A 23,439-nucleotide genomic window follows, 5' to 3' on the forward strand; every position below is an offset into this window, starting at 1 on the left:
AGTACCGGTCGATTCGGGTCTCCATATACAAATCTAGCAGTAGTGTGGCCTTGAGAGAGGTGATGCCTTGGGGGCAATGGAAAACTAGCCAGAGAAAGCATGCCAGAGAATGGAACAGGAACGCCATCATTTCTCTCCCTCAACCGGACGAAATACACGAATCCCGTCAAACCAAACTCATTGAATGTAGGACCGAAGAAAAGTCATTGCATAAACCCTAAAATCTGCGTTCCCTCCGACAAGAAACCGAAGAAATCGTCTTGAAGTCAGATAATCTCAACGATTCATTCTCTCGAATCGCCAGCCCAAAGCAAAGCTTAGATCGTCCCCAACCCTTTTTGCTACGAAACAGTGAGAAAGACAACCGTGAAAGGACGATGGCGGAAGAGCCATCTACGGCAACAGAGCGAAACCATGAAAAGACGGCAAAAAGCGCGGAGCAGCTGGGACCGTGGTCGACGACATTCCAGTGAGACCACGCGGTGGTTTCGCGAGAGCAAAGCGAAGGGTGAGAGATTTGAGTGGTAACCCGTGGCCCCGCGCGAGTGCAAAAAAGGAAATTAGGGTTTCCACTTTTAGTTTTATAATTCGTATTTAGGGTTTTAAGTTTTGAAACCAAAAAAAAAAAAAAATGAATATACATATATAGCGATCCAATGAAGGTGGTCTCGGTGGAGGGTCCATGCCTGGAACCGGAAACCGAACTTATATTTACCAGTTCCTGTGAGAATCGGACTAAATCGGCCTATTCAGTCCGGTTAGAGCAATTTTCAATTTGGACGGTTCATTTTGCTCATTCTTTTATCCCTCACGCTAAAAAAGGAGCAACTCTCTCCGTGTCTACTTAGCCTATGTTGCCCGTCTTTTTGTTGCCTCTATTTCTCTTGAAGCTCCCCTTTGTATTGAGTGACAGTATTTCGTTTGCCATCCAAGGACACAAACATATAGAACAAGTACTTAAGACTGTATTTGATCATCACGACAAAAATCAAAATAGGATTTGTTTTATTTTATTATATGTTTGATAGATATCCAATAAAAGGGATTCAGAAGGGATATAGCCCAGATAAAAATATTCTAATAAAAGAGATGGGATAGAGTCAAATAGGATTTTTTAAGAGAACAACATATGATGAGAACCTATTTTTTTCACCACAACCACCTCTCCTCCGTGCACAACCACTCCTCCGGCGTGCCGGGCTATCTCTCGGGCGGCAACGACGGTCAAATATTGCCTTGAACATGAGCGCGCGCTCCGTCACATCCAGAAACTTCTCGGTCACATCCAGCGATTCTCCACGCTTTGGTGTTTATCCTGTTACTTCACCATCGCGTCCACGGCTCTCCCAGCAAACTCTCTGCACCAACAGTAGCTCTTCACCCACTAGACAGTCCCTTTGCTGCTTTTGACTTCTCTTTTGCGGGTACACACCCATCAGAACTGGAGTTACTCAATCCATCACCCCAATCAAGCCATCATCCCGTCAATAGGGAGGTTCGGCCTTCACCACTCGAGAACAAAATCTCATGAGCACTAAAGCTTTAGTGAAGAGAAACTAAAGTACCCTTTGGATTCGTCAACTCTATCATAGAGCCATCGTCCTCCGTCGAACAAAACCGGTGTTCCTCGAGTGCCCCATCCATATTTTAATCTCAGGTATTCTCGGCTCCCTCCGTCAAGTAGCATTACTCGTAGTGAGAGATGGCCGAGTTAGAGCAATGGAAGGAGTGGGCCACGAGCGGAGACAAGGCTGTTTGTGAGAGATGGCCGAAGATGGAGACCCTATAGGGAGTTCTCAACATGGTGGAGGGCTAATATGAAGCGAAGAGGCGCGGCCCAAACTTGCAGGAGAGTGCCATTCTATAAGCGTCTCTCGTGTGTTTGATGTCACCGCCCTTATCCGACTTTAAATCCATAGTTCACCAAACAATAAATAGAATATGGCAAAATCCTTAGATTTATTATCTTATCATATTCAGTCATACCTTAACTAGAAATTCGGATGATGAAACGTAGCCTAAGAATATTTAACCCTACTCCATCGTCAAAGGTGTAGGAGCCAACTTCATGGGCAATAATCAAAGTTGGCTTTCTCATGTTTTGGCTCCGGTTGTCAACTTGTGCTCCTCCTTTGTCTATTGTCATTGTTTCTGTCTTGGGCCAATCCGAGAAAGGATCCAAATTCTGTTCTAACGTTCACACGGATAGTCTGACGTCACAGGGAAATTGATGGCCATCTTTGATTTCTCTATCTTTTTTCCCGTACGTAGAAATCATTCCTAACGAAAATGGCAATTTGCTTGTAGTGATTTCAACACACACAAGCAGAGACCGACCTCTGCCGTGACGAGTGCCAAAGGCGCAGAGGTAGGAGAGAGAGAGCGGAAAATGCTATCGAAGTAAAAAATAAAGTTACGTAACCAAACAAATTTCTATTTCAAAAATTACTTTAGCAAACGAATTTCTTATTTAGAAGCATTTCTGCTACAGAAATTTTATTTCATAAGTGTTATTAGGCACAATTTACGATAAAAGCACATTGAAATTTGAAGCATCCGAATTTAAGTTTTACTTGTTTGGAATATTCGTTAATTTAGTCCTTAAAAGATCCTTCGAGCTGTGACCTAAATTCTAACTGTCAGCATTCCTTGTAGTATATATTATGCTGCTTCACTTGACTTGACCCAAGAGCAGACACATTTCTCTCAACATTCCCAATCCGCCGATCCCCAGCCACACATCATGGAGGACCAGGCGGTGGTTCTGTACTCTGCACCGTCCATCGGCCACCTCGTACCCATGGTGGAGCTGGGCAAGCTCCTCCTCGCCCACCGCCCTTCCCTCTCCGTCCACGTCCTCCTCCCCAGCCAGGCCTACGAAGGCGGCTCCGTCTCCCCCTACATCGCCGCCGTCTCCGCCGCCCACCCTTCCATCTCCTTCCACCACCTGCCCCCCACCTCCCTCCCTCCCGACTACTCCACCACCTCCCCGCACCTCGAGACCCTCGCCCTCGAGCTCCTCCGCCTCAACAACCCCAACGTCCACCAAGCCCTCGTCTCCATCTCTGAGACCCGCCGCGTCCGAGCCCTCGTCATCGACTTCTTCTGCGCCAATGCCCTGTCGGTCGCCCGCGACCTCGGCATCCCCTGCTACTACTTCTTCAGCTCGTCGGGGGGCGGCTTAGCCATCTTCCTTCACTTGCCCGTCCTCCACAAGACCACCTCCAAGAACTTGAAAGACATGGACACCGCCGTCCACGTCCACTTCCCGGGAGTGCCGCCGTTGCTGCCCATGGATGTCGCCGAACTGGTGCTGGACCGTAGTGACCGAGCCTACGAGCTCTTCCTGGAGAGTGCGACGAACATGCAGATGGCGTCCGGGATTATAGCGAACACGTTAGATAAGCTCGAGGAGGAAGCCTTGAAGACCATCAAGGACGGAAAATGTGTGCCGGATGGGCGCACCCCTCCGATTTACTGCATCGGGCCGTTGGTCGCGAGTGGGGATGGCGGGAAAGTCGGGGACGGCGACCCCCCGGAGTGCTTGACGTGGCTGGACTCGCAGCCGGGAGGAAGCGTTGTGTTCTTGAGCTTCGGGAGCCTCGGGGTGTTCTCCGCCGAGCAGCTGAAGGAGATAGCGACCGGGCTAGAGAGGAGCGGCCATCGGTTCCTGTGGGTGGTCCGGAACCCGGCCACCGGCAAGGGCCACAAGGCCGTCCCCAAGGGGGAGCCGGACCTGGACGCGCTGCTCCCGGAGGGCTTCCTGGAGCGGACCGCGGGGAGGGGCCTCGTCCTGAAGGGGTGGGCCCCGCAGGTGGCGGTGCTGAACCACGGCGCGGTGGGCGGGTTCGTGACGCACTGCGGGTGGAACTCGGTGCTCGAGGCCGTGTGCGCGGGGGTGCCAATGATCGCGTGGCCGCTCTACGCGGAGCAGCGGCAGAACCGGGTGTTGATGGTGGAGGCAATGAAGGTCGCGCTGCCGATGGAGGAGGTGGAGGACAGGTGGGTGAGCGCGGCGGAGGTTGAGCGGCGAGTCCGAGGGCTGATGGGGTCGGAGGGCGAGACCATCAGGGAGCGAATGCGGTATCTGAAGAAAGAAGCGAAAGCAGCACTGAGTCCCGGCGGGTCGGCTCAGGTCGCGTTGGCCGAACTAGTCGAGTCATGGAACACTGCTTGAGCTTTGCCTTTCTTCAGCTTTTTTTTTTTTTTTTCAAATACAAGTAGTCAAAAGCTAGATCCAACAAAATATCTTCGGAATGCATTTCTAGAAACCCTAGAAAAAATTACTAGTAAGTGGAAAAATAATAATGAGATGTGATCTTGGTCCTTGTGCATCTACCCCACTTTTTTTTCATGTAATTCTTAACTACGTCTCATGCGACATGTTCTGCTTTCGGTTGATAGGATTCGGTTCGCGAATGCAACATGCACCCGGTGAATTAAAAAAACATTCTGAGTACATTTTATTACTAATCCGATGTATTAATAGAGACTGCAATTACAATAATCATGTCATTATACCATCATGGTAATCGTCCGCACTTTTAGGATCCGCCTTATTCGTTACGTTTTCGAATTCTATCGAATGACCTCGTGTGGACAAATTACGTTACCTATATTTTCATTAAACGAATGACGAAGTTCGGATGTTTTGCGTTTGCCCAAAGCGATAGATTTAATTAGCCATGATTAGTGTGACTATTGCAATTGGCTGGAATAAACTAGGCATCCAAACTTAGCCTAACGTCGGAAAATCGTGCACTTGATGGTAGGTGATGTATTTCAACCAAACAAGTTTCAAGACTTATTGTTTTCGTTTTTGTCCAGCTTTCTGCTAACCCCCCCTTCATGCCCTCGTTGGCAGTGCTCCGGCGAAGTTCCGGCAACGCCTTTGGCATGACCGGGCACTTCCGATCACTACGAAACCTTGGGATTAGAGGGCGCGTAACACCTCGTTCGAAAGATACGCATTTGCAAAGTCGGAGTCGCGGACCGGTGAGCAGCCATACTTCTCACCAAAGTATGTATTCCTCTAGGAAGATATGGGGGACCGTAGAATGTTGCATTCTTGTTGTAATATATGCGAGCTTTCCATGGACGCGAAAGTAACACAGTTTGATGCTCTCTCTAGAAAGAGGTACGAGTGCTTGACTTACCCAAACCTAGGAACCGAAACTTCGGAATTTGACGTGGTATACGGCTCGCCCGGGCTGTCTCGTCGTCGGATTGCGATGACATTCTTCACCGTTGAAATCAGCAGGGGAGCACACTGCGTCCCGTGAATTTTCGAAACTCGAAAAAACATTGGAATTTTCTAATGATTTCCAGATATTAAGGAAGTCCGGGAAAATCGAAGAAATCATGCTGTGGATTTGTAATAAATGATTTCAATGATGAATATCGATATTTGGGTAGTCGAATTTTTTTTTTTTAATTGCAACCTTTGTATGGTCTTTTTTTTTTTTTTCAATTGCAACCTTTATATGGTCTGGTGCTATTTGTAAAGTAGTTGCCAAATTAGATTATATTTGTTCAGTAAATGCAAGTATCTTTAAAGCCTTAGATGTGTTTTGGGCCATTAGGCTTTTCCGGCCCATGAACCCAAAATGGGCCTCAGAGGACATTTTCAATAATTTTTCACCGGACGGGGTTTTAGGCCCAAGTGAATAGTTCTGAACAATTGAATATAGTATAAGGTTTATTATAAGGTTTTTTGTTATGGCATGGCAGGGCAGGGCAGGTATTTTGAGGATTAATGGAGACTTATATCATCTTATAAAGTTGGATCGAGCATTAGACGGATTCTTCAACTTGGTTGTTATTTTAAACATGCATTGCGAAAAGTGAAAACGTGGGTCTGAATTATTTGTAACCATATATTATGTCGGGAAATAATATATTGATCTTGGATCGAATTGCGGTCGACCTACTTATTGAGATATCGTATCGTGTTAATAGACTGATTCTGTTTTGGAGCTTAATCACAGCTAATGTGGTTTTCAGAGCTTAATAACAAATCTATTTAAAAAAAAATCATTATCTTTCATTGTAATCATAAATCTGCCCCCATTTATCCTCCGTTGAAAAACCACATTAGGTTTTCTGATATGGCAATCCCACGCAAGGACTAAATTCACGCCATCAAGCTGTCATGGAAAAACACCAGAATTACGTTCCTTGCTTGGAAAATCGAGAGAAGTCAGAAGTAATCGAGGCTTGCTTCTTTGCTTCTTCAATTCGCGCTCGAAAGAGAGAAAATGCTCGATGATTGTTACTGAGCTGTGATTATGCTCACACCTTTTATGACAGCCACTTAATCCTAGATCATGCGAACCTCATGTGAGACGTATCAAAACACAAGACCGAGCCGTTATGCAGTAGGCTCGGAGGCAGTGTGCCGATCCTCACCAAAGGCTGAAACAAGGGTCACCGGGAGAATCTTGTCGCCGAAGGCTGAACAAGTGTTGAATCATTTGATCATGGAAAAGTTTCATGCATTGGCATAGTTGGCTTCCACAGAGAGTAACAGGCCATTTCGGAGAGCAAATATTCACCCTAGATTCATGAATTCCCAAAGTTAAAGCAGCAGTAAGTCTCACAAAGTGAAAGCATCCATACCACCGAACCCAATCTTTCTGCACCAGCACCTTTCCCTGAACACTTCACTAACCCAACCAACAAGGCAAATGAAACCGACACCTACTGAGTTTCTACCACTTTTTACACTTAGGAACAGCCTAAAATTTTCTGCATTGAACAGGTAAGAATTTCTCCTAGGATATAGAATACCGCCTGTGTCTCGTGGACGATCCGGAAGATTTGGTATCTACAGGAACCAAAGACGTCGGGCTCTGAGAACTCCCAGACGTCTCGGAGCTCTTCTGCTGTCTGTGCCCCTTGCCAACTGACCAAAGTTTATCAAATATCCTCCTCGATCTCGAGGGAAGCAACTGGCCCCCGCTTCGGCTGTTCCTGCTGCTAGATTTCTTGGCCAGCTTCCCACTCTTCTTCGATTCTCCATCCTCGATCTTGATGCGACCTATCTGTTTCTCGAGCTTCCTGCAGCTCTCCACAGTCATCTTCTCAGATTCCTCATCGGTGTTTGTCGTCGTAGAGCACGAAGTGTCTCGCGCAGTGTTGCCGAGGGCTTGAGCCCCTCTGACCTGCTCGAAATAAAGAACTTGGACGACAACCCGAAGCGGGAGGCGTTCGTTTTGCGCGGCATCGATGGATGCCTCCATGGTCAGTTTCTTGATATCCATCAACCCACATATCCTTTTTCTTTCAGATTTTGTCAAGCTCGGATGTTCCTGTGTCCCAAAAAACATTATCAGAGGTACGCTCAGATTTTTTCAAGCATCGAAAAAAAGAACTAGCCAGGAGTGATGAATAGGGAAAAACACTTCGACCAAAAAAAAAAAAAAAAAATAGGGAAAAACACATTACCTTCAGATATGCGTCAATTGCTCTGTACAAGGTATCGTGGATCGGTCTCCCTGAATCCGGAATTGACTGTGATAACTCGATGAAACTCAATAGCGGCAGATTAGGATCATGTGCTATTTCCACGAGATAACCGTCTATCAGTTTACCAACATTTAACAAAGAATCAAGCTCCAAAAGGATGATGCCATTTCCAACTTCGTTATTCTTGATGCCGCGATCCCTGCCATAATTTCCATGCAATAGATACTGCTTCAGAAGGCACTTCACCAATTCTACATCATATTTCATGCTTTTTGGAGCCTGAGATGGAATTAACAAATCTATCACCGATGCCTCATGCAACTTCAGACCAACTCTTTCCACCAACTGTTCCCTTGCTGAACCATCTGATCCCACCAAGGTAGCCACTTTTAGTAGTTTTAGCAAGAAACTACAAGAACCAGAATTAACATCAGATGGCAACAAAGCAATGAGATTTTCCAGAAGAGATTTGTTTCTGCATTGGTTGGCATCTGAAACCAAAGCATCAACAGAATCCGGCAACCATCTGACGGCATAAGTTCTGAGAGCCTCTCCAATGACATTAGCATCCATCCGTCCTTTCGACTTCACAGCGACGATGACTCGCTTGAATAGATCAATATCCAGCTCACATAGATCTTCAATCCACCAATCTTTGGGTACAGATTCCATTCTCTCCTGAAACTTAATCCCCTCCTCAAGAACTCTATCTGCCGAAGCTAATTTGCGATTGTGTGTGTATGACCAATCGACATTTGCAGGATCAATTGATGTCCTTGACGCAATAGAATCTACACATCTCCCAACTATCTTGAGGTCGTCGGACCATGGAAGTAGAGACCTTGTGGTCTGTAGAACAATGATGGAATCTTTCCAGCTCCGAAAGATACTGGAATTGAGGAATACCTCGATTTTGAAAATCAAGTTACCCCTATCAACATCCTCTGTCATCTCAAGGTATTCGGCTGCACAACGAGCAGCCACGACGTTGTAAGCATTAAGAGTAACCGTCATCCCATAACAGAATTTTGCACAAATCTCAAAAGCTTTTGGTCCTCCAGGAAAATCAGCCAAATTAATTTCTTCAGAATTCTCCTCTTTAGCCTTCAGCACTAACTTCTGCATGCGATAGCTCTTGGACAAGAGAGGGAACTGCGAATGTATTTGAAGAAAATAGATCAGAGCAGCTAGAAAAGGGATGTACATGGTTTGTGCACGACAATGGTCACAAGACAAATTTTAAAATATAATCAGGTGAGCTTTAAAAGTTAAGTAAGAATAATTTATGCCTCCAACTACTGTATGACATCATGCCATCATCCTGTTACAGCAGAAGTCAGAAAAATGACAGGGCAAAGATCTGTCAATATTGATTGGATAGTTGGTACTTAGTCTGGTATTGATGCCTTTCTTGGGGGAAGGGCGTGCATATACCGCGCTATGTTAGCTTCAGTGACAAAATGAACGAACTAAGATTATGGGATAGACAAATTCAAACCCTTAAAATGCTATCCGTGATTGGCGATGTCTTTGCTAGCTTTCACGAGTTCATGTTCTTACACATCAAATGCGAAAATCAGCATCAAATTGTGATGACGCAGATATGATATCAAAATAAACTAGTCCTACATACAGGGAAAAGAAATAAATGCTGAGACAACATTCTCCAGCACACTAGAGGCAGCATCAAAAGATACGATCCTTACCTTATGGAGGTAGAACTTAACCTCACCAACACTTATGACAATGTCCGTCGCCAGTTCTGCGGATATATACCTGCATCAGAACATTCACAATGCTTAGCTGACAAAGAATATTAATGAATGAAAAGTGTGTTTGAAAGTAGCTTTAAAGTAACAAAAACAGCAACTGGAACTCCAAGAATCGGCCATAAGGTTGACCGCAACATCCATGCCATTAGGACGAAGGAAGACAAAGGAAGAAGTCCAATATATATATAGGAAAGGCAATATTCAAAAATAGATTCATATTTACAACTTGTATATTATAAGTGCTTATTGGGAATACCTGCAACTCTATTGGTGAACCCCAACTGTGCTTGATTCATATAGTTAGTCAATGGATCTTGCTAGTTACAAAATAATATCAGTGAATGGTAGGTTTTTATCTTAGTGTGAGATTAGATTACCCATTACACATTTTATTGCGTTCTTGTTTCTCATGGACTCGACTGAGCATAGCCGATACTTGTGTTTCAGTCGGCCTCTGCAGCTCTGCACGCCTCTGGGGAATGTGTAGCATCTAATTTCCTAATCAATCCAATTTGAATATTCATGAACTTTATTGCCATAACACAAGGGAAAACTCCATCAGACTGAGCTACCCGCAGGTTGCAATTCCTCTTGCAAGTGGAAGCACGTTTTCACTATCAAGAATTTCACTTTCGACACAATTAAATGAAGGAAGGACAGCAAACCACCCACTTAAAATATCTTCCCCTTTCTGCTCTAAACAATGCGAGATTCAAAGCAAAAACTAATTCCTATTAAAGTTCTCATCCATAATGATTGAGAGCAAAAGTCCTCAACCTCGTGTTAGAATCATAGCTCATTATTCTCCAAAGAAAAAAGAAATACACCTTCTGATGATTAAAGGCCTTGGCCACCCCATGTGACTTTTTTCCCCGTTTGGACCACTAAAAGGGATGTCCAAAAGCTGGACCACAACCTCAATGGCTCCAGTTCCCCAACATTGCCCGGCAATGAAAAGCAACCCTCTTTCTCTTTAATCTATACAATAATAACACAATACTTAATCCTAAATTTGCATAGCTTCTGTCCAATTATTACCTCTTAGTTCATAGTTTACAGCTAAATCCCTCTTGAGGAGGCATTTCACTCCCATTAAATCAGCAGACAGAGAATCACTGCCAGTCCGATGCAGAAATTGAATACTTGTTCCCAAAAAGACATGCGCTGTCCCAAGTACTGAAATAGCCTCCAAAAACGAAGATGCAAATGAGCCCATAAGAACCCACAAGCCCCCCACAGAAAGTGCAGGGAACACTTTGTTATTACAGAAACCGAGGGCGATCAATGGCTATATTAAGACAAGAAAACAACACAAAAAGTACACACACAGCTCATATCGTGCTCGCAGAGACAGAAACGTAAAGAGGACCGGTTCCAAAATTGAATAAACCAAACGAACCGTTCTCATATCACCTGATAGTTTTTCCATCAGCTAGGAACGCATCTGGCTTCGATCCCAACTTCATGAACTTCATTTTTTGTAATCTTCGGCACAAGAACAGAGCAACCCTTTTTCCTGCCGGAAACTGACCACGAGAAAAGAGAAGTCTTTGGTCACATGGAAATGGCGGGTTTCGAGATTAGAGGAGAAAATAGTGGAATCTGAAAGTCGCGGACACGCTATGTGCCACGACTATGTTGCTCGTTGGAACGAAACAGAGAGAAAGATTCTTACTTGAACAAGCTAACCCGTTACAGAGACAGTCCCACCAGACTCGAGACCTTCATGATCCTCTGGTGGACGCCATTCCAAGTAGAGAATGCGAGAGAAGGAAGTCAAGTCGCCAGAAAGAAGATATTGGAAAATGAAAATGCTATGAGGAAGAACGAACGCGCAGAGCAAGAAACTGCCTTATCTTTTTTTCAGAGCGAAGAAGGAAAGAAGTTGGGGAGCGGAAGCGAAGAGTGAAGGACAAGCCAAGAAAGGCGGTTGAGCCAAAGTTTCTCAAGACATCAATGGTTTAGATAGAGAGGAGGGGGGGAGTAGTTCGTACATGCACAGCGAGCAATGATGGAATAGAAATATGGGGGAAAAGAAATACCCCTTTGGGCGAGAGAATGGGAAAGGAAACAAACCAAAGGGCAAATTCGCTAGAGAGAACCGAGAAAAGTGGGTGAGGAGCTATGGCGTCATAGAGAGAGAGAGAGAGAGAGAGGTCTCAATCGGATGAAGTGAAATCATAAATTCTCGCCGCCTTTGCTTTAAATCAGTCTGATCCGCCCCGAAGATCTCCCTCCCTCCTCTTTCCCCATCCCGGGCTCGAATCTCGACGCCTCGCCAGTCGCACCACCCTCCTTCTCTAACCCATCTCTCTCTCTCTCGCTCTCTCGCTCTCTCTCTCTCTCTCTCTGGGTTGCGAACTGTGATGACACCTGCAACTTCTGTCCCCTGCCCTCCCCTCCGGCTCTCTCTCTTCCCACGGACCCTGAATTCTGCAGGAGAAAGAGAGAGGGGGGCGTTGTTGGGACGTATTTGTTGCGAGTGCGTGAAGTGTAGTAGTGGGACTGAGCGAGTGTAAATGGCGATGCGTATGGGGAGGACTAAAGCAACAGTAGAGCTTACAGCTACAGAGAGTACAGGGTGGCTCAGAGAGACCGCTAGAGAGCGAGAGAGAGAGAGAGAGGGGGGGGGTGGGGACGACGACTTTTTCTTTCCCACCTCGCCTGTGCGCAAATAAAAATTGCCGTTAATGCACGCCAGCCTCGTATGGACCTTTTTGCCCTCCGCTCTTCCTCATAATTTCGTTCTTGCCATTGCCGTGTCCCGTGGTGTGGCGATACGCGCAGCACTGTCTTTTGACTTTCTGATCCTGGGCTATATGCCTATTTATTATTGGGTTCGGCTCATTTCGGGCAGGGAATTTTGACTCCAATGCAAACGAGTCAACCATTTCATATGGGAGGAAAAAATGGTCAATTTCGTTTTTGAACAGAGAAATTCTTGTTTCTATCATATACCTAGTTCACAAAAAAAAAAAAAAAAAAATACAGAGGCAAAAGCCAACAAATGAGACGCTTTTATCCTAAACTTATTTTCGTTACGCTAAAAATCACAAACTTACACGTGTGTAATATATTTACCATTCATCAAAGTTTCGGTAACGAGAACCGTTAAAAATCCACCGACATGGACGCCGAAAAGCAAACGGTGTTGACACGATGCCCACGTGGTCTAAGTGAAATGAAAATGACACTGTTTTCGATGAAAAATCATCCGATGGAGCCTCGACGTAAAGTAAATGTGTCACGCAGATACAAGTTTTTGATTTTTTTTTTTTTATGTTACCAAAAAAAATTAGGATAAATGTGCCGCAATGGGCATAATTTGAGATTTTCTTGTGCCTTTTTCTCACATATGAAAAGGAAATTCTTCGTCTTTAGGGCTCTTGCCCTATTTCTTGAGGCAGGAGAGAGAGCAAAAGCTTTGATGCATTCATTTGAAAGAAATTAATTTCTCATAATCACAAATAGCATCATAGAAAAATGGTTCATTCCAATTGACAATCTGAGATGCACTTTAGAGAAATATGGAGAGAATCATAATCCAAAAGAAGATGGAAATATTTCTATAGATCGTTAGGATGGACATCGAGATTTCCATTTTCCGAAAGATACTAAATTTCATGATTTAGTGGATCTCTGAGATCCTTTTCCATTTTCCGAAAGAACTATCAATCTTGGAACCGATCACCCCTAGTTGATATGGACATAGGCTAGTTTGGGCCCGGACCAGCCCGGCCCCTCATAGGCCGATTACGGTTTAAAAAAATTGGGAACCGGCGATTCCGAACAGGAACCAGGACCGCCCCTTCAAGTGCCGGTTCCGGTTCAAACATGGTCACGAAATGGAACCGTTGGTTCATGAACCGGAACCAGCGATTCACGGTCCGTGGCCATGTCTACCCCTAGTACGCGCTCTGATTCGACATCCCTAGTACCAAAGACTACCTTCAATATAATTTAGTGCATATAACGTGTAAAAGTCACTTTCAGTTTAACACTAGTGGAGTTGCCAATGCCTCGCATGGACTACACATTTCAAGATTTGTACTTTTACTAAACCTACTTCTCTACTTTTTCACATTCACCTTATATGGAAATTTAGTAAATTCTAGAGTTATAGCAATAAGAATCATTTTTTTATATGATCAAAATCATTTAGGTTTCTTGGTCTTGTATAAAAGTTCACTTTCCACTTACTAAACATCTAAAATGCCTACTTTACTAAAATTGAAATAATGTCGAATACGGAATTTAACAAAAGTAATTTATGCTCTACGTTATGCGAGTTATAGATTTCTAGTCTAAACTCTATCTTTCGTCCCTACATTTTTACGATTTTTTTTAAATTTCTAATCAAATGATTTTACTTTCATTAAACTTCTAATTAAGTCCCTTTCGACACCAAATCGTGCTAAATCCAACTGACGTTAGCCCTCGGCTGAGACATGGATAACTATATTTCCCACATCAACTTAACATGTACTTTGCTTGAAAGAACCTAAGAACTTTATTTGGGCAAGAAGAGAACATTTACATTATTTGAATTTGTTCAACGTTCAAAGTCTCGTTCACGATAAATGTGTTAGATTCAAAATTAGATGAAACGTCAAATAATCTGCTAGAACCTATTGATCAAAATATATATACTTGCCTACCTAACAAACCCTACATAGTACATAAGCACTTAATTTCTGGACTGTCTAGAACATCTCACATGGCCTATCTATCTCGAACATTAGACAATCGTACCTTTGGCATTGACTAGACCTGTGGGTACTTGCTTTGAATCCGATCTCTCCACCTTCATCATCGCAGACATGAGAAGAAGAAAAGTAAAATCAAGTCTACCACGAAGACATTCATAAGACCTGTGGGTACTTGCTTTGAATCCGATCTCTCCACCTTCATCATCGAAGACATGAGAAGAAGAAAAGTAAAATCAAGTCTACCACGAAGACATTCATAAGCTGCTCTACTGCAGTTCTTTGCCGTTACCACTCAAAATGAAAAAGGAATAGCCAATTGGTGACATTTGAGAATCGATCTTTACTCACGAGTTATCAAAGAGGTCATTGCCAATTCGATGACGGACGTTTTTTTTTTTTTTTTTCGGCATTCGATATGAGCCTTGAGGTGTTACAAACTCTCTTGATTTCGAGCATTGACGACCTCCAATCTTTGCTCCTGCAGCCCAGTGACACTTCCCTCGTATCGGATGTGTGAATCGGTTCAATGATGCTTCCTTATCATGTAGTTTGCCCCGAGCCGTACTTTGTCTGAGTTCTCTTGCTGTGGTGATCCCACGATCGTTCTTCGTCCTCCTAGACATAGTTGGCCCGACTCTTCGACTAGACGCATGCCTACGGAGGGGAGCTTTGTAAGAGTATATATATATGGGCCACATTAAAATTATAATTTACCATTTGACGAGAATGGTATAATAAAGTAAGCTATAAAAATTCTTTATTAGTTTAATATGTGTTTGGCTTGTGTGGGCAGAGTAAAGCCCGGTCTGTAATGAAAGGATCTGTGGTTGAAAACTCTATAAATATGGCTCAAGTCTCTCTTCTAACCCCGATGCACAAATAACCTCGCATAAGAAGCAGTTACATAACACGATTTGTGAGGGGCAATCTCATTGAGTCGTTGATAGAGAGGGTAATAGAGGAGAATCACCTTAGCTCCGGATCATGTTATTCCCCTTCAAGAACAATGGATTCTAAATGAGGTGCCCAAATCTCTATTTCTCCATTACCGTGTTCTAGTTTCTGGCTATGGTGATCTTGAGGTGCCGTTTCGCGGCTGACAAGCTTGGCGCTAACATCGATCGTAAGGACCTATCACTCTCAGCAGGAGCTAAACTCCAAAAGAACTATTGAAATTGGGGCCATAGGGTGGACCTTCACTTCCATCTATGGTGAACTTGGGGCACTGGTCATTTCAAACAAGCCAATACAGCATCAGACTAAAGGTCGCTTGAATAGATATGTCATTCGAAAATGGGCCAAATGAGGGCGGGGAGTGATTGTCACGGACAGAATGCTCAAAATGAGGTGCGGCTTTTTCGCAAAAATCTTGAATTTAGCGAATGTCCATAACTAAAGAGTAAGCCAAATCGAATAGAAAGTGTGTCCTAAGACTTTCTAGGTTAACATAGACGAGGACGTTATTGCTATAAGTGGAGATCTTATAACACTCCAAATCCTACTTTTGGATCAATAAGAGATTTGATACTTAAGTGAGTAACTCACTCAAGAGACTACAACTTAAGTATTCCTTTGGTGGCTTACCTCATGTAAAAGGGTGACGGGTGGAGCCGTAACAGATGGTATCAAAGTCAAGTCTCCCTCCGATTGATGTGAGATTTGTGGACATACCAGAGCCTTAATTAGCTGATTAGCTGATATGTGGACATGCCTCTTGAGGAGTTGAGATGGCAAAGCTTGCGAAAATGCACCAAATGACACGATGAATAGCGGGATTGACTAGGCTATATGGTTATGCACCAATAAACAAGGACGTTAGTGCAATATTAGGGGCAGTTTGAAGACTTTATGAAGTATATTCACAACGTTAAGAGGTTAGATCCATGTGGATTGAAGACCGCCTATCGAGCGGTTCCAAAGTGAGAAGTCATCCCTAAAAAAAGTGACCAATTGACTACTTATTTGTGGGAACTTGGCTCATGGCCGAGCAAGTGGTTTCATCCCGCTGAAATTAAATGGGAAAATTATCGAAAAAGTCGTGGACCTATTACAATTGTGTCAATTTAGTCCATTTAGTTGGTTGGCGCTAATGTGACAAATTTTTAATAATATATTAACATTTTTTCAAATTCTTAACTTTTTCAATTTCCTATTAACTTTTTCCTATATTTTTTTCTTCTCTTGTTTTTTTAGGGTTTGGGCTGGTCAGCAACCTCCGCGAGCCCCTAGGTGAGGGCCTACGAGCCCTCGAGGCCCTCACCAGCTGACCCAAACCCCATAAAAGAAAAGAAAAAGAAAAGAAAAGAAAAGGATAGAAAAATTATTAAAAATAATTAAAAAATTTATAAAATATTAAAATATTATTAAAAATTTTCCACATTAGTGCTTGCCGGCCAAATGGACTGAATTGACACAATTGAAAAAGATTTAGGACTGAATTAGGCAAAAAAAAAAAATTAAGATTGAATTGGCACAACCGTAGTATGTTTAGGATTTTTTTGGTAATTCTCTTGAAATTAAATAAATCAACATGCAAAATGCACGCTCATTTATCTGCTTAATTAACGATGTGGTCACCTTCCATATTAACATGGCTACAAATATTCCTGAAAGTGCAACCGATGATGATCATGCGGACTTTCGGATACATACCATGATGCTTAGGTGAATTAGTTTCTTAACCTGAACTGAAGGGATTTTCCCTAAATCAATTTTGTAAGTGATCCGACTCTGTCGATAACTTTTCCTTGTTTTATCCCCGCAATGAGGTAGAAAAGCTCGTCCGATGGTCACGGTGGCACATTAGGGCGAGAATATGTAGACTAGGACATGCCAAAGGGTCCCTTTTTGAGTTCTTGTAGGAACATTCCATTAATTCGACTATAACAACTGATTGAGAGACCTAACTTTGTCCCGATCTCTCCATGGTCCATCATCCATCACTATCTACCACTCGCATTTGAATCATAATCATGAAATCCATCTACCCACCATCGCAACAAAACGGGCGCTAAATGTAGTTTTTCACAAGCTTCAAAAGCTTTCATGCAAATTTCTTTTCATTTAGCTGAGTTAGGTCAGTAGCAAATGACATTTTCTTACTAAGCTCTATGTTATTGGATTGATTCATATTCATCTATATTTCCTCAATCACGTAACACATTGTGGAAAGTATGGTCAACTATGCTGCTGTAGATTTATAGTATGAACTCTATTTCTTTCGTCCCTATATTTTGACGCATTTTTTTAATCAAGTTTTTTTGTACTTTTAATTTTTCTAATCAAACAGTTTTACTTCCATTAAGCTTCTAATTAAGTCCCTTCGATACAAGATCCTGCTAAATTCAAAAGACAGTCGCCCTCGGCTGAGACATGGATAACTTTACTTCCCACATGGACTATTCCGACATAGTTTACATTGCCTTAATTTCCCGGATGGTGGTTGTCCACACAGGCGAACTGGATTTTGTGTCGAGAGACTTGACGAGAAAATTTGTGGAACTAACAGGAATTTAATGAGATAAATTTAATAGCACCTGCACTTAATTGGGAAAAAAAACGTGAAAGTAAATAGATGAAGAGTAGTATTTTCCTTCTTTTTCTATTTATCTAATGTAGTCAATTCGACTTAAAACTTATATGTGATATGCATGAATATTCTGAAAATATTCTTCTCTTAAAATCGTCTTACGAAATATAAAGGATTCTCTCAATCATATAGTTGTTGGACATGGTCTAATTCACTGCACTTAAAATCTCCCAGCACGTTTATTCGCTCGTATTTAGACTGCTATTCTAAGAGTTTTTCCTTTACATATGTACTCTGCTTGAAAGAATCTGAGAATTATGTCGTATAAACGTTCATTCATTATACTCTATCTGGTTTTGACATTAGATGTGCCTCAAATTATCTGCTAAAAGCTATTGATGAGGTGAATATATACCAGCAAACCAAAGGCTCCGTTCGTTTCGTAGAAAGCAACTTTCAGGAAAATATTTTTCGGATTTTCCGGCATTCGTTTCATGGAAAATAAACAAGGCAAGGAAAATATTATTCTCCCATGGAAAAATTTCCTTCCTCCATTATTTCACATTTTTTTTCTTTTTAATTATTTTTAATCTTATAAAAAATTTAAAATATATAAAATAGAAATAAAAAATATAAAGTTTATTAAAAGGAGTGCATGGAAGAAAATGAAATTCATTCCATACTGAACGGCGAAAAATATTTTCCAGGTCTTTTTCAAGTTTCAGCCAAATACGGAAAATAGTCATTTTTCTGAAAAATGATTTCTCGGTCCTAGAAAATATTTTTCAGAAATATCTTATTTTTGGCGAGACGAACAGAGCCTGAAAAACCCTACATAGTACCCAAGCAGTTAATTTCTGCACTGTTGGGAACATCTCACATGTCAAGAATGATTATGAACACCCCGCTCTTTCTGATCCAAAAGAAATTATAGAGCTTCTCAAGCAGTACTTGGTGTTGAGATGGACTGCCATGAGGCAAATGACGCCAGATTTCTCGCCTGCATGTAACGTACAAATTATCTCTGGCCATTAACAATTTATTGAGAAGCACTTCATTTTCAGGGTAGATGCAATTTCAAACAATAAATGATTGTACCTTTTGCATGCACCAATTAGTAAGGACTTTAGTGCCATATTAGGAGCAGCTTGTAACAGCCCAAAAGCCACGTTGAATTGTAGAAGACTTTACAAAGGAAAAATGATTCGATAAGTCCTAAATCTATGGTACTTAGTCAATTCAATCTTAAAATCTTTTAATTTTATCAATTGAGCCCCAAAACTTTTGACACTTTATCTATTGAGTCCATCTGGTCAATTTTAACAGTAAATCACTAACGTGGATGCCGGACGCCTCACATGGCTCAACTGTCCCTCACGTGGATAAATTTTTAAAACAACTCAGAGTTTTTTTAATATATTTTTTCTTCTTTTTTCTTTTCTTATTTTTTTCTTTGTTTCTTTTCCTTTTCTACCAAGCTGAAGAGGGCTTCGTGGCCCTCGCCGGTTGGCCAACAAGGGTCCCCGGCCCTTGCCTATGGTCAGCAAGGGTCACCCGGCAACCCTTGCTGGACTCGATAGAAAAAAAGGAAATGAAAGAAAGAAAAATAAAAAATGTAAAAGAAATTCAAATTCTTCTTAAAAATATAATGCAAAATTGTTCACGTCAATACCGAATATCTTATGTGACACCATTGGTATCCACATGAGTGATTTACGGCTAAAATTGCCTAGATGGACTCAATTGGCAAATTATCGGAAGGTTTGGGATTGAATTGGCAAAATTAAAAGGTTTGGACTAGATTAGCTAAAGCACAATAAATTTGGAACTTTTTGAACAATTTCCACGATTTTGTAAATTATATTCATAATGTTAGAGGTTGGATCCATGTGGATTCAAGAAAACCTATTGAGTGGTTCGTAAGTGAAATGTATCCTAAAAAATTGAATAATTGACTACTGATTTGTAGGAATGTGGATCATGACCGAACAGATCGTTAGATCACGGTGTAATTAAATGGATCAACATGCAAAATGCACGCTCATTTATCTGTTACAAAGGATCGGACTAATGACATATATAATACTTGAATTCTCAATGTAGATGTTATAGAAATTTTCTTGAAAGTGCAACTGATGATGGTCACGGACTTTCCGATACCTATCATAATATTTAGAAGAGGGAATTTTCCTAATTCAATTTTATCAGCCGACTGATTTTGCCGATAACTTTTCCTTGTTTTACAGCCACGCTGAGGTAGAAAACGAAGTCCGATGGTCACGGGGCCCATTAGTATCGGGGCAAGAATATATAGACTAGGACATGCCAAATGGTCCCTTTTTGAGTTATTGCAGGAACCTTCCATTAATTCGACGATAACCACTGATTGAGAGACCAAACTTTGTCCCGATCTCTCCATGGTCCATCACCGTCTATCAATCGCATTGAATCATAAGCACGAATCCATCTATCCATCATTGTAACAAACGGGCACTAAAAGAAGCTTTTCACAGCTTCAAAAGCAGAGGAATTAGCAAAAGAGTCCTAAAGCTTTTGTAATTGTCTAAACCTTTTGTAATTATACCAATTCAATCATAAACTTTTTTTTTCCAAATGAGGCCTAAATCTTTTGCAAATGTGTCAATTCAGTCAATTTGACCTGCCGACGCAGGCGTGACAATTTTTTAATATCAAGAATTTTTAAATTATTTTTTAATAATTTTTTCTATGTTATTTTTATTTTCTTTTTTTTTTTTGGGCCAGCGATGGGTCGTAGGCCCTCGCCTAGGGGCCAGCGGAGGTCACCGAGCCTCGGCTAGTGGCCGGCAGCCTCCTATTGGCCCAAACCCTAAGAAAAATAAAATTAAAAATACAGGAAAATATAAAAAAAATAATTTAAAATTTTAAAAATATTATTAAAAATTCGCCAGAACAAGGTCGAATAGTCAAATGGACTGAATTGACACAATTTGCAAAAGGTTCAAAACTCAATTGGCAAAACAATTATTTTAGGACAAAATTGACACAATTATAATAGGTTTAAAATTTTTTGGTAATTTTTCCCGCCAAAAGCTGTCTTGAAAATGTGTTTTTCATGTAGCTGAGTTGTGTCGGTAGCAAGTGACTTTTTATTTTTTCCCTTTTACCCAAAGCACGAGAGGGAATGAGTCAAAACTCCTAAGGCGGATGTGAGTTTGAGTTTCATCGAAGCAGCTGCATCTCTGTGTGCAGGGAAATATTTCTCAAAATCGTATGATATTTTTAATTAGCAGCTGGAATAATTTTCTTTTTCAGCATTTTCTCATCTTTTTCGTGTCTTGAATCCATGAGTGCCTCCGAGACATATGTTGAACATTCTTAATGAGGGGGGATACTCAATTTTCAAATCATCGACCGTGCATATCACGAGAACAGTCCGTGATCAGAAATTCTGATATTTTCTTATTCGGTTTCTTAGCTAGTGCTCCGGATGTGCTTCTCGATAAAATCCTTTCCAATAAATTTCCTCAAGCTTCCTCAATTATTTGTTGCAATTTAAAGCTTCTATGGCCAATTGGACCCTTTTTTTTTTCCGGGTGCAAAATGTAAGTACCATTTATAAGTTGACGTACAAAGGCTTAGGGGCATATCCCAGCATTACAACTATAACTAAGAATGTGAATAAATGGAGTGGGGGAGTCTCCATATTGTACCCAACAATACATTGGTCTGGGAAGGTCTAAAATTTGTGTAGTGTGAAGCTTGCCCTCTAACAAGTTTAGGAACTTTAGCCAAGATGATAGGAACATTATTTGACTTGTTTTGAAACCGTCTACAGTTACGTTCCATCCATATGCAATGTATGGTTGCTAGGAAGGATACCTTGAGAAGCCTCGCCGCCAAGTCCTTGCCTTTGGTAGCCTTGTTCATCCATTGGAGTTCATCAATACATCCACCTATAGAACATCGAATTTTGAATTGTGCGAGGATAGCATGCCATATGCTTCCTGTCCAGGTGCACCGAAAGAATAGATGTTCTTGATTTTCTAAACCAGACCGACAAAAATTACAATGTATGTCTACTTCAAGCATCCATCGCGAAACTGTCTCTGCTATTGGTAGTCTATCTCTACAAACTAGCCAGCCGATGAAGTTGTGTTTGCTGACACGACATTTCCAAATCAATTGAAAACATTCCACCTCCAGTCTGCGACTCCTAAGTTGATCATAAATCTCCTTCCAACAATATCTATGTGTAGATATGCTTGAAGCTACAGCCGGTCTCAATTTAAGAATACCACGCCAACTCCATGCCATACTTCCCTTGATTTCGAGCTGCATAATTAGGGTTGTCTCTGCATTTGGTGCTGTGAAACCATTTGGTCCGTATGGAAGAAAACGGACAATTTATGAGGTTACAAAGCATGCGACCTAGCAATACTTTGTTCCATAATTTTAGATCGAGCAACCCTAATCCTCCCTCCCTTTTTGGCGAGCAAACAACTTCCCAAGCAACTTTGTGCGATCTGCGATCTTCTATATTTCCAGCCCATAGGAATTGCCTAATCTTCTTCTCCACTTCGTATATAGTTTGCTTTCGGAGCAAAAACATTTGCATCCAGTAAGTACAGATATCTCCAAAGGGAGACCAAGAAAAGAAGTTTTGATGGCTCTTGAGGTTTTATTAGCGCCCATCAGTGAGTATCCTGGTTCACATTATATGACAGACTCTTAGTCAAGAGCAACTTTATATGTGGTAAGTCGACGTTATTTGTCAGCGAGTTTTACGTTCTCCTCGGTCACTATTCTTATCCATAACGAGTAATTTCTCTGAGAAATACCAAAAAAGCACTTACGAAATTCATACTGATTATTTTGTGATGCATCCGGTGAGCCGTAACATGTTGTTAACTCTCTTTTTAAATTTAACGATCACGTAATAATCGGGCCAGCTTTCGTGCACCCCGACTGATCCACCTCTCTCGAAGATCCTAAGGACTCACTCCCCCCAAAAGAAACAGTTGACAACTCGTTCAAAACTTTTTCTCATTTCTGATTACCTACATTATCAGTTTTTGTTTTTGGTTAGGAAAGAGTCAGTCTTTCTATTTGACTTTGTTTTGACTGCCACATGCTTCTTCCAATTGAATTTCCAAGGTCAGGGCACGATAATATTAGCCCTATGCCGACTTGAGTATTGAAGGAGGGTAAACCCAATTCCAAAAGGAACCCTTCTTTCCTTAGTGTGCAAATCCATTTGGGTCCAATTAATCTGCGCGCGATATTATTCCAAAAAAGCACACTATGGACCTTATGGTGCAATCATCGGGGTACATATCGTAGGAAGATGCCAATGTCTAGTTTTTCGTAGATTGATGAACTAGGAAAAATTATAAAAAAAGTCCTAAACATATTGTACTTTTGCTAATTCAATCTTATACCTTTTAATTTTGTTAATTCAGTCCTAAACATTTTCTATTTGTGCCAATTTAGTCATAAACCTTTTTTATATGTCAATTTAGTCATAAACATTTTGCATTTGTGTCAATTCAGTCCTTTCGATTAACTTTAGACGGCTGGTGCTAACGTGGATTCCGACCAGCGTTGACGTGGACTATTTTAATAATACTTTCATTTATAAAATTAAATTTTTTTCTCTTTTCTTTTTCCCTTTCTTTTACATCCGGCGAGTACCGAAACTTGCCCCCGCCTGCCATTGGCGAGGGCGAGCCCTCGCGGTGCTGGGCGAGGTGCTCACCCAGGCCAGATCTGGAAACTGAATGGTGGGAGGAGTGTGTTCAATGAGTCCCGATGATAAAGTTGAGCTCAATCTGATGCTATGCAATTTCCATGAGAGAGAGAGAGAGAGAGAGAGAGAGAGAGAGAGAGAGAGAGAGAGAGAGAGAGAGAGAGAGAGAGAGAGAGTACCATAGCGAAGTTCGAAGAGAGACACGATCGATTGCGAGAAGAGAACCGCGACGAG

General features: G+C 41.8%; 3 protein-coding genes across 3 annotated transcripts in view; 1 reads left to right on the forward strand and 2 right to left on the reverse strand.

The window, feature by feature from the left end:
• LOC115755587 (F-box protein At3g07870-like) overlaps positions 1-23,439 on the reverse strand; it is a 188,905-nt gene that overhangs the window by 32,544 nt on the left and 132,922 nt on the right. The gene's annotated exons all lie outside the window — the stretch shown is intronic.
• Positions 2,609-4,318, forward strand: LOC115755591 (UDP-glycosyltransferase 88B1-like). Its single transcript, XM_030695048.2, has one exon. It carries the CDS (start codon positions 2,744-2,746, stop codon positions 4,175-4,177), a length of 1,434 nt encoding a protein of 477 aa, XP_030550908.1. The 5' UTR covers positions 2,609-2,743; the 3' UTR covers positions 4,178-4,318.
• LOC115755590 (BTB/POZ domain-containing protein NPY1) lies at positions 6,539-11,844 on the reverse strand. The gene is made up of 5 exons (XM_030695046.2): positions 10,915-11,844; positions 10,653-10,765; positions 9,174-9,243; positions 7,447-8,619; positions 6,539-7,310 (listed from the first exon to the last, which is right to left on the reverse strand). The coding sequence occupies exons 2-5, from the start codon at positions 10,712-10,714 to the stop codon at positions 6,774-6,776; spliced, it is 1,842 nt and encodes a 613-aa protein (XP_030550906.1). The 5' UTR covers positions 10,715-10,765; positions 10,915-11,844; the 3' UTR covers positions 6,539-6,773.

The sequence above is a fragment of the Rhodamnia argentea genome, chromosome 4, assembly GCF_020921035.1.
Source record: "Rhodamnia argentea isolate NSW1041297 chromosome 4, ASM2092103v1, whole genome shotgun sequence".
In the NCBI taxonomy this organism is placed as follows: domain Eukaryota; kingdom Viridiplantae; phylum Streptophyta; class Magnoliopsida; order Myrtales; family Myrtaceae; genus Rhodamnia; species Rhodamnia argentea.